This window comes from Amia ocellicauda, chromosome 22 (genome assembly GCF_036373705.1).
Source record: "Amia ocellicauda isolate fAmiCal2 chromosome 22, fAmiCal2.hap1, whole genome shotgun sequence".
Taxonomy (NCBI): Eukaryota; Metazoa; Chordata; class Actinopteri; order Amiiformes; family Amiidae; genus Amia; species Amia ocellicauda.
In genome coordinates this window covers 5998838-6010921 of record NC_089871.1, presented here as the reverse complement: position 1 = coordinate 6010921, position 12084 = coordinate 5998838, and the positions used below count along the sequence as shown (strand labels likewise).

Sequence of the window (12084 nt, the reverse complement as noted above, 5' to 3'; positions counted from 1 at the left end):
CATCAACGCTGAAACCGTGGCAAATCAGAAGCAAACAGAGACCGAAATGAAAGAAAAAGTCTTGCTCGGATGTTATGTTTATTCTAAGTGTTTAGAAGAGGAGACACAAATTTTTTACATCGATGCATTTTCTTTTAATTCGAAGAAGATAGGGTAGAGACCCTAAGAATGCAAACAAAGAAAACTAAATAAGTGCAGATAAATACCCCTCTTAAAAAGCAGTTAGTCTTTTACAGGGATTGAAATCAATATTTGCACGGCTGCAGATTGTTGAGCGGGCGCACGTCATGTGACAAAATCACTCTGTCAGTGGTCAAGGCTACACTGCAGCATTGGAGTTTTTTTGTTTTGTTTTGTTATTCTTCCCAAGGCACAGTTTTCCCATGAATAATCCCTGGCTGGATCTGATGTTTCCCAGAACCACTGGGCAGAATAAGCAATCTGCTGTCTGGGCTTCTGGTATGCCTTTTTGGATCTCCTCCTCTCTCTCTCTCTGTCACTATTACTCTCTCACTCCAACTACCTCAGTTTATCCATGCCCTCCCTCCTTTCTCTCCCTTCCTTCCTTCCTTCCTTCGTTCCTCCTTCTACCCCCCCCACCCCGTCTCTCCCTCACTCTCCTCCACCCTCCCCCCTCCCGTCCTCCTACCCAGCTGGGGTGCAGCTTATAAATGAAGCTATTTAACACTCCTATGATCACATTACAGTCCCTCATGGGTCCTTCATTAAAATGATAATAGAAAACAATGCAGCACCAGGGGGCTGTGTGGGCAACACATGGGGTTTGGAGGCAGTGCGTGTGGAGGAGCACAGCAGAAACAAGGGCAGGAAAACAGATTACTACACAAAGGCCTTGGCTGCATCCACAACTGCATATCTCTGTGACTGACAAGTGTCAAGTCTTTTCCCTGTAGTGGACAGCCTCAAAAATAAAGCCACCAAGTGTGCACAGAGCTTAATAGATTAACCCTTCCACATCCCCCCCCCCCCCCCAGAGTTATTCACAACCTTTGCACCAAGAAAATGTGATAAAATCATGCCCTTAGATATCAAAATCACACTCACCCCCACACTCAACTGAATTAGACAAGCAAAGCCTAATCTTCTACAATTGAAAATACTTCATGAATAACTCCTAATCGGCACCTCATAACCGTACAGCTGTGTTACACATGTGTTTTCCTGCTTTCATTCCCCCTCTTTCAATTTGTGCTTCTGCCATGGACAACCGGAAATAAATAAATCAGCAGAACACATTCTCAGCAGCTGAACTCGGTGCGATTGACCCAGAAGTGCGTGTCGAAACCCTCTGATGAGCAGCGCTGGGTGTCCTTTTGTATGTAATCGAGGGACTCAATTATTGATGCTGCCGGCTGAAAGCGAATGGACTGCACTCTGCGGGGAGATCGGCTCAGCCTGCCTATTCGCTGCCGCCATCTCCCAATCGCAATCACACAGTCCGTTTGTTGCCAGAAATTTCTACCAGAGCGTAAAAGATTCCAGGTCAGGCATAAGTAAAGAATCAGAAGATATTACATTCATTATTTACTTATTTGTTTGCCACAGTAAGTTCAACCGGAACTGAGGTAGACAGACCCACATTATAAAAACTATAAGTCACTACCAATAGCAAAAAACCTGACAGCTGACAAGCATATATGCTGTGAACAAGTATGCACCATCAAGTAGCAGCCCCATCGTTTGCAGTCGATCCGTGTTTCAACATTTTCATTTAATTTGGGATATGCTTTATAAAGGTCAACCTACCTTTAACATTTGCACAAGTTACTGTACTTGGGATGCTTCTTACCTCAGCTGTAACTCAAAATGAATGTTTGTTTTGTTTTTATCCTATGATCTGAGTGTAATTGAGGCAGAAGCCCGGATTTTAGCAAAATCAAGATGACCACAGGGTCCTGGGGTAATGCCAGGTCTAAGGAATAGGCCTACACTGCACTTACGGCCTCCTCTAATTGAATTATACTCCAGATATGACCACAGTCCTCCTAGTCAAGGATCAATACATTGCTGAAGGCTATCTAGCAATCTTTTTAAGTTATTCATGTTGGCCTCTGAAAAGACAAAAATGTCCTTCCAGCTGGCAATGAAAAGGCAAACATAAGTGGATCACTAAAGTGGTTAGAATAAATGTTGCCGACTACATATTGCAGCAGAACACAAACAGGGAAATCCATCATAATACAGATTTAGGCTTCATTGCAAACAAATGCTAGAGTAAATAAATCTGGTACAAGGCCTTTCAAGCAGCCTGAGAGAATGGGATCTGATTTAACCTGAATACCTTGTCACTATATTGATCTGGAGCAGAATACATTCTCATATTAGGCAGAAATATACAGGGTCTCAGCGCTTTCTAAAATATATCCAATAACCAACAACAATAGACATAATTATCATCGTAATTAATGAGACTATAAAACCGCACTTACCATCCAGTCCATGTCGAGGAGGGAGCATCGAGTCAGGGATGACCTCTCAGGAGCTGCGGACTCTGTGAAGGAGAGGCGCTTTGGAGAGAGCTGCGGCTTTCCAAGGGACGTCCGTGAAGATCTGGAAGCTGAAGAGTTGGACTCCAGAGACGGGCTTTGACAAGCGACCTCCTCAATCGGAGACGAGCAGCGAGCAGCTTTGGCCAGCTCCCGCCCTGGAGGCAGGTTCCAGGACTGTTGTCTGCCTTTCCTCTTAGCGACAGGGGAAAAGTTCTTCGTCCTCTGGGGCAACGAATGGGCGCGGGAGACCTCTGTGGATCCCCTGGGCAGCGGCCTGGACAGTCCCTGGACGCAGCTGAGAGAGCGCTGCCGGGGCGCCCCGCTGTCTCTGGCGGCCCAGTTGTGGGCTTCAAGCAAGTGCCTGAGGAAGAAGTCCTTCTCCAAGTCCAGCTCTGCCTTGAGTCGTCGGATGAGGGCGGCCTGCTCTCCATCCGTCTCCCATCGCAGCTTCTGCAGGAGCTGCTCGAGCTTGTGATACGTCTCTCTGTTGGTCAGGCAGCTGGCTTCATCTGGGGTTCTTCTGCTCGCCAGCCTGCCGGGGCCACACTTGTTGACCAGCTCTTCTGCCAGTTGGCGCTGCAGGGCTCTGGCCTGTTGAATGGCGGCCTCTCGCTCCTTCTCCAGGTAGCCCCCGATCTTCCGCAGCTCCTCGTCCTTCCAGCGAAGCAGCTGCCGGATCTCCAGCTCTCGCTCCCTCGCCAGTAACTCCCTCACGTTACGCACTTCCTGTGCTTTCTGCTGCTCGTGCCGGGAGGACAGGTCCTCCACCACGGCCTTACGCTCCTTGGCAGCTTTCGTCCGCAGGCGTTTCAGCTCAGCAGCAAACTTCCGGTGGGCTTGCTTACTTTTGCTCTTCTCCACGTCGAGGGCAACCCTGAGCCTCTCGATCTCCCGCCCCTGCTCTGCGCGGAAGCGGCAGGTGGCTTTCTTTGATGAGAGAAGGACACCGTTACTCCTGTTCTTGCCCATTGTGTCAATCAGTTTGATTGAGGTTTTATTGAGCTCATTTAAACAAAGTGGAGAGAGAGGAGTGGTCAGCTCAGTTCGGGGGGCATAGCATGCAAGATCAACTGGAAGCCATGAAAGGCACATGCAGGACTTTGGGGGGGAGGGGGTTAGCAAGCAGCATGCATTCATCAAAGGGAGACTGAAAAAGGAAGTGGGAGAGTTAGCAGTTACAATGCAGAAGATTTAAAGCTCTACTTGTACATCTCAGAAATATGCTTTTAAGGATGAAAATCTCTGGCAATGTGTAAAGCATTTGTGCAAAAAAACAAAAACAACAACAACATATGGGGAAACGAAATTCAGCTTTCAAATAAACAATTTGATTGTTTTAGGACTACATTTAGGACTAAACCTGTAAATGTCATGGCTGGCATTCTATCAAAACAAAAATAAGTGAAAATCAATTGCGCCCTTCAAAAGTTCAATTCATCACAGATTTATAATTGCTAAAATAACATGCAGTCTCCATCAGTTTTCAAAAACAGATTCGTAAATAAAGTGAACTGTAATTACACCTTTTCAACACATTTGATCGTGCATTATTAAGTGTGGCAGTGGGGGCAAAGGTAATCTGAAACCTGACTTTCACGTTTGTAGTAACAGATCAATAAAGCAATTGACTTCACCCAATTCACTCTATACTCCAGGGAGTCTGACATTCTTTACAAGTGAAGAAAATGCTACAATTACCCTGCACAGCGCAAAACAAGGAGCTCGACCCGAAGGTGAAAGGGGGATAGCAATAAGAATACCATCGCACGAGCTTTCCGAGCAGTGTTCCTTTATGAAAGCACGGTCCAATTAAGATCATAGGGCATACACAATATCCAATACATTGTGCTGTGTAATTACAATGCCTCACAGGATAACTGCTGTGCAATGGGAGTCCTCTTACAATCCCGGTAGCATATTTTGCTCCATTGGTGTATTGTGACAAAATATGCTCTTAATGATGGTATCCCATGAAGGTTGTTCCTTTTATTTGTCATCATTCATTAAAAGTGTTATTTGCGAAATAAACAGTACATACATCAATAAATACAGCTGCCAATATACATTTTGCATTGATACGAGGCCGCCACAATATTTTCAAATGCAGATAATAGGACTCGCCTACAGAGGATCTGCAATTACATTTCTTCACATTGCAAAACCGAGTTTCTTCCAAGATCCTATATAAGAACAGAAACACAGTTGAACATTTACATTAGAAAGGCATCCCATTTTGAACCATATTCAAATAAAGTGCATACAAGATTAGCATTAAATAATCATTAGGTAAGTTTCAAAGATATGGAGAGTTTCTGTGGTTTATTAATGACCATCTTTACACAATAGAAATAGTTTCAGAACCACATCACACATACCTGGAAACCACATGTGGCCACTCTTTAACATAGCCACGTGTAGATTTAAATAAATAAAAACTTCAAAGAAAATGAAAACACATATGGATGACGTATATGTAAAGTCAAACCAGGGATGGATCCCCTGGCCCACCGTTATGTATAGCAATTCTGCAGCTCAGTAGGCCTAATTGACAAAGAAAAACAGGTTTTGTATAGAAAGTTCTGAATACAAGTATAACTATTAATAATGATATTCTGAACTGTGATATTGCATTGTGGTGCCAAACAGAGAGGCTACCTCAAGATTATCTACACCATCTTAAGTCCTAACATGAGTCTGAATTCGAAATCAAACTTATTTTCTAATGTGGAATGTACCTTTTATTTTCTGAATAGCTAAATCTTCAGTTCACACAAGGGTAATGAATTAAGCATTTCAAATGTAGTAAAGTATTGAAGTGTTACATGACATCCGTGTGACACCACTATGGTTATCCGATGAACGCAATGCACACACGCTGCCTGTTCTCTGTTGCAGCGCAGATCTGCACAACCCCGCGACCCCATTGGTGCAGCCGCGCAGAACTGCGCACATCTGCGGCACATGCACGGAACCAGCGAGATAAGCTGATGCGGGCTCGGTCCGTTCGCTCCTTCCTTGAAAGCCCCGCTCCTCGGCAGCAGCAGCCCGTCCGCCCGTCCGCCCGTCCCGCAGCGGCTCTGCCGGCACTACGGCTCGGTCGTTGTGGTTGCCAAGCCTTGTGGCCAATTTGCCATTTGCGCTGGTTACACAGTCGGATACTGTCATACACAGCGATGTAGCGCGAATGTGTCCGGCTTTAGGGAAACAACTTCGAAGTCAAGGCCTATTGACTGTAAAACGTCCAGAACACACAGACATATGAAGAAAGAAGGTCATTTCATATAACAGGGGTAAGGCTGGGTTGGCGTGGATTTAAGGATGATTTCATTATCAAATGCATTGCACGTTTTTCATTTCATTGCCCAGTAGATGTTCGAGTGCAGTAGTTTATCTTGAGAGATGTCTCCCACACTTCAGCGTTTGCAGCACATGCAATGTTGAGGCGTTTAACATGCACTGGCAGCCTTTGCCCCAGACACGTTTTTTGAAAAGCATTCGCCATTTGCACTCAGAGGATTCCTATAAACTGAAAGGAATTCCTGCATCGCTATATATTTTACACCCAAACGCAAATATGAAGAAAACAAACAAAACACAAACTTACCTCCTACACTGCTGCAATACTCTGGGGAAACAGTTAGCGCAGCTGACTGCTGACATTTACAACTGAGAGGAAAAGCGAGGAAAAGCCACCCGGCCAGTGCGGGCTGTAACGGGCTTTATTTACTGGTGATACCGGCCAAGAGTGGCCATCCATCCGGATGAAAACAGAAGGAGCCGCTTCCCTGCACCGCTACTCATCCAGCCGCCCCGTCAGCAGGAGAGACGCAGCCAGCGGCAGGACGGGCGCCCACTAGCGGCTGCGCTCTCGGTCGTGTTCGTGCTGCACAGAGTCCGCAGGTCTGCGCGGATCCACCAATGGGATCGGAGGGATTCTGCAGATCTGTGCATAGCTGTAGGAATCTGCGCAACAAGAAGGCACAATACTGCTACATAACGCAGCAGCCAAGGACAGCATCACTGATTTATGATTAATCCCGAGATCTATAATGTTCATACTTTTACCTCTCTGTTCATAATAGTAATAGGGAGAATTAGTGACAAAGCAAGATAAAACAAGATAAAATAACGGATAAAACAAACACATTTCATATTCTTCAAAAAGCCATCTAAACAGAATAGTGTTTAAATTGGTAGCCTATACTACATTACACCATAACAATGTGGAGCATGTACAAACATGTTAGTAAAAGTATATGTATATCAAAAGTGTTAATACAGCAGTGTGTTCGTAACTACACTCCAGTAAAGTACAGTATATTTTACTGCATTAAATAGTCCTCCAGTATTACACTGCACTACCCTGCAGTATATTAAACTACACTTCGATATATAAAACTACAATACTATGAAACCAAACTGATTAAAGCATGTAAACTACATCTGAATAAACCACAAGTCTAATTAAGCAATCAAAAAGTGTAATTCATTTTCAAATAAAGTTATACAGGATCAGGGGCTTGGCCAGGATTTCGGTGCCCAATGAAAGGAAAAAGTGTGGTCCCGGGGGAGGATTTGCTGCCGAGGTGCGGTCCAAGTTCTAATTTGCGGATAGGGGAAGGGGAGATCACAAATAGGCATGTCCCTGCTGCAGGCCTCCACCCCCCACCCCTCTCAGGACCCTCTGAATCGTCATCACCTCTCCCCCCTTTACTACACCGCTCTACAGGAGCAAAAAAAGTCTGCAGGCTCGTCTCATCCCACTACTGACACCAAGTTAACATTCAACAAGGTTCTGGCCTCATAGGATGTAATATAAACGTATAGTTTATATATTATGTCACTAGAAACAGAATTTAAAAAGCCTACACATCCATTCACACGGGGGATTGTCACAGACTCAGGTGGGGTTATACCTTCGTAAATATTGTAGGTGTATTCAATGTAATTGCTTTTATTCATCAATTTTGTTGAAGGAAATGGGCAGGATAGGAAGAATTACAATTTTATTATAATAATAATGCTTATAAATAAAATAAGTGTATACAGTCTTTAGAGTTGTTTATTATTGTTATTATTATTATGGGGGCTTTAGGTGGTGGGAAATTATTGCAGCACCAGAATGGGTAAAGTATGGGCATTAATCATAGGGAATGGAATGGGAATTGCTGTTATCTAATTGTATTTGAGAATAAAGGGATCTGCTCTTAACTGCTGTAATTCCTCACTGCTGATTGGCTATCTAGCATATGATTCTGCCACTATGTTCAATGGCATTTACAGTAAATTAAGTTTCCAGGTGTTTCCTTATGCAAGGGAGAAATGCTTTCTCAGCATGTGTGGATAAAATCAGCCGGTTTTATCTGTGGCACTGCAGCTCATTCCTGGCCCAGAGCTGAGAACAGATGTGAAAGATCAAATAGCCAAGATATCCTGTCGATTCGAATTGGTTGGGATCTTCCAAGGAAGCAGACTCCTTGAGGTGCTTGAAGAACAAACACAGTTCTATTATTTTTAAACCTCAGTATGGTGGAAAATCCTGATTATTCATAGCCTATGTGGTTTAGAATGTGTGCAAAACACCTCCTCCGACCCCTTTGCATATAGACCCTACATATGTGCAGAATATTCTCAATTTGGATCCCCCCACCAAAAAAACACCCCACACTGACAAAGACTGCCTGTGACAATGAGCACAGGCCCCTGGCATACAGCTCCTACTGAAACAGAACCTCCTCCTAACTGCTGTTTTGATCTCCAGCTGCCCGCATCACCCTATACATTTTCCAAGACAATAGTGTCGGGTGTGCTGGCCGGCGTTAGTGACAGAAATACCTTTTCATTCGCTCACATTCCCCACGTTGGATCTCGGCCCTGTCCTGTCCTGTCCACACACTGTCTGTGCAGTGTCACTGCTGCGCTCCTGACTGACGACCAAAAAACAACTGATCTTTGCATTCTCTTCTGTAACCCAGCAATCAAAGCCAGAGACCTAGACTCTACCACGCTTAAATAAACATGACGTGTCCTGTATGTGCCCAGTAGATGGAGTCCAACCCACACAAAGTGTTTGGTAGCGAAGCTTTAGCTTTAGGGAGAATCAACTAGGATCAGATTGGCTGCCAACTGCAACAGGGGCATGAGAGGGTCAAACTAACGTAGACTGCAAGTCAAAGTTAATTGTATTATGTGGTTCATATTTTTCAGTAGGTCAGGCCTCGTATATGTGGAAATTCAACAGGTCTGTGCAACTCCTTAAGCTCAACTGATGAAATTAGCTCAGTCTGATGGAGCTGCTTTGACACAGAGGTCCAGTAGATGGAGTTTGGAGTCAATTAATATTCTCAGCATGGAGAGAAAAACAAGAGAGGAAACAATAGGCTAGAAAATATGTTTAACTTTGCACCATATGGAAAAATACAGTGTATATTTCTGCAGGGACACACAGACTGGCTCGTTTCATATTCCATAAGAAACTCTCTGTGGTTGTTTAAATTTCACATGCAATGTACTGCATTTCTAATTCTGTTTGCATCATGGACTGAATATCATAAGAATGATTCATTTATACATGCAAAATAAAAAAAACACAGAACATATTCACTGCTGATGCCAAATGAAATAAAATAGATCCATTGTAAATATAGTCAGTATCCTTAGGGTACTTAAAGTATTGTCTGCTGTGGGCATACGGCCAACCTTATAGTAAATGAATTAGATGGGCAGTTTGCCTATATTGGTAAATTGAGACCAATTTGTATAAGCAGTCCGTTGTATTGTAATTAGGCAAACATACTGACGATAACTGTTACTATGTATTGATTTGGTGAGAATACAGTGGAAGATTCATACACGGAAATTATTTTAATTCACAGAAATCTTACATAATAAAATTTGAAAATTGCAATTTGAGCCGCAGTCTTTGCAGGTATTAAATGAATAAACATGATCTGAACTCAGTGTCTGATGTACAAGCCTTGCCATAGTTCAATTGTATGAGTTCACAAAGGTCTGGGAGCATTGATATTCAGATCTGGGGTTTCCACACGTGAACACTGAAACCAGGCAGACAACAGCTGAGCCGAGCCCTGTCTGCCAGAGTGTGGGTGAAGGTGCCTTTCTTGGGTGAAGTCTAAAGTGTGCTTACTGATTGACAATCACATGCAAAGTAGATACAAAAATGCAGATGACTAACGATTAATGTCTGTGAAATAAGTAATTTTTTTCCGAGGTGCCTGATGTGCATTCTGCTGGCGCTCAGGTGTTGGTGTGAGAGCGGGTTGTCATCGGGGCGTCCTTGGGCCACTCCTGACAGACTCTGTCAGTGTGAGCTCCCTCTGTCCACAACTGTCAGGGGACCGGCAGGAAGAGAAGGCCCTTAATCTCCCGCTGTTTAGATACACCCTCATCATATAGACATAAGATGTGACCACAGGGTTTTATGAATTATTATTATTATTATTATTTATCTGAGGTGGTTTTCTAAAAAATAATCTCTGTTCACTGAGTCTCAATTGTGAGGTGAATCCCTCTGATTGAGTTGCTTTATTGTACAGGAGGACTGAGCCAACACTGTGAAGGCTCAAGAGGCAGGGGCAGTACAGTAAAGCACTTAAAAAAATGAACAAGATGATGTAATAAAGATAAATCTAACAAGGCATCATTTTCCACCTTAGAGATTCAATTAAAATAATATATGTTGTTGCCCTGCCAATTCCAAATTCCAAGGTAGGATTACTTGAGTTACCAGGATTGTGATTTTCTCTGCAATGTTTGGGTTTTTTCTTCTCCCTTATAAGAAGATAGAAATAATGAAGTCTTCCGCTGAAATGCTCCCTATTATCTCAGTCCCCGGCAAGGTAATCGGGATAGTTGTTCTAAAATGATCTATTCACTTCCACAGTTACACGATCAGTTAAGTCACAATAGCATTGGTTTTCTACTACCTTCTGAGACCTTGTGAATATTTGTGAATATTTACTTTCCTTGGGATATGTTGGCCAAAATAGCCCCAGGCTTAGTTTTGGCTTCATTAAAGGAAATAGAGACATATATAATCTGCTTTTTTACACTGGTCTTGTATTCTGAAATCTGATAACAGCTCACCTGGCCCTTGCACTTGTGGATATGATTTCCAATAACAGTATGTACTTTTGAGATCCTGCCTCGTGCTTTTAGATATTTGTGTCTGACACAGATGCACAAAGTGTACCATTAAAATTGTATTATTGGGATTTTTCAGACTACACATACCAGTATTTTTTTAAGACTATAGCAGAGATCTTTGTCATCTGGTCTGAAATAATCGAGGAGACCTTTGATGCAACTTCAACACAACAGACTGATTCGGAAGTCCATTACAGTATAGAGCTCAACTCAGAAAACCTTGAGCATCATTCTCTCTCTCTCTCCAGCTGGCAACCTTTCAGCAAGTGAACTATTGTGTCTGATAAGCTGAGCTTACTTACTTTGCCACTGACAACCTTCAACTACCCCCTAGCTAGGGCTGTTATCTGATTCTCTCATCCCAGAAATATTCTGACAATGGCTGGGGCAGATTACACTTATTGTACTGGTAAAGGAAATGGCGATTAAGAATTGCTTATTCAATATATTCTGGGAAACAGTAGAGCTGCTGCTAAAGTGTGTCATTCTATTTTATGTTCCTGATATGTTTCCCGGATATGATTCCCTTGATATGATTCTCAGTCTCCTCCGCTTCCTTATGAAGTGTATAAAAACTATCTGTTTTTTTAATTTTCCTGTGCTTTTGTCTTGCCATTTTTACATAGCCTACTTTCTCACACTAGAACACACCGGTCTAACAGGTTGGAAAGCCAGCATGTTTTCACACTGCGATCTTCAGTTCTCCTCTGCCCTGCAATCACAGCAGCAGCGTGTTGGGGGTAAACATGCACAGAAGCCCACTTGGACTGGCAATGAAGTGATGGAAATGCTTAACCCTCCTTAACACCAGACTCAAGAGTGCACCATACACAGTACAATTGAGCACTTTCACGTATTACAGATGAACATTGCTATTAAAAGTAGTCCTGCCAAATTATTTTTTTCCCCATGCAGAGTGGTTGCAAAGATAATCTTTATTTGTTTATGCAAAATAAAGTGCATGCCTGTACTCCAATACAGCACGCTCTGGTGGGGAGGACGGTTAACTGGGGTCTGGAAAACTTGATAAATAAAAGCAGGTGGAGAGCCATCACATTTCCTGGCATTGCAATATAAATATATGGCTATCAGTGCGGCCCTGCTACACTGGCAGCACGTGTCTGTTTACAGTGCTAATCCCATTGTATGGCCAACTCTACTGGCTCGCAGCACTAGCTCGGCACAGGAAGTCAATCAAATGGTCAGTTACAATATTTTCAAAAGGAAACAATGGAACCAAAGGCAAGAAGTTATTATATTATTGAAGAGTGGAGGAAACGTTCCCATGCCATGCCAGATGCTGCATAAAACCTGTAAGAAATAGAACATAGGCTTTCATTGGGCTTACATGTAATGCCAACAGGACGCTATGTTCATCAGGATGTGTTCATGGTTAAAGGAGAAGCTT

General features: G+C 43.2%; 1 protein-coding gene across 2 annotated transcripts in view; it reads right to left on the bottom strand.

Moving 5' to 3' along the window:
• The window catches only part of tspoap1 (TSPO associated protein 1), an 85530-nt gene extending 82097 nt beyond the window's left edge, over positions 1-3433 (bottom strand). For both annotated transcript variants that reach the window (XM_066695151.1, XM_066695152.1), the window contains exon 1: positions 2451-3433. In XM_066695151.1, the coding sequence (XP_066551248.1) occupies positions 2451-2462 (12 nt within the window). In that variant the 5' untranslated portion in view covers positions 2463-3433. The remainder of the gene's footprint in view (positions 1-2450) is intronic.
• Between the last annotated feature and the right edge of the window lie 8651 nt (positions 3434-12084).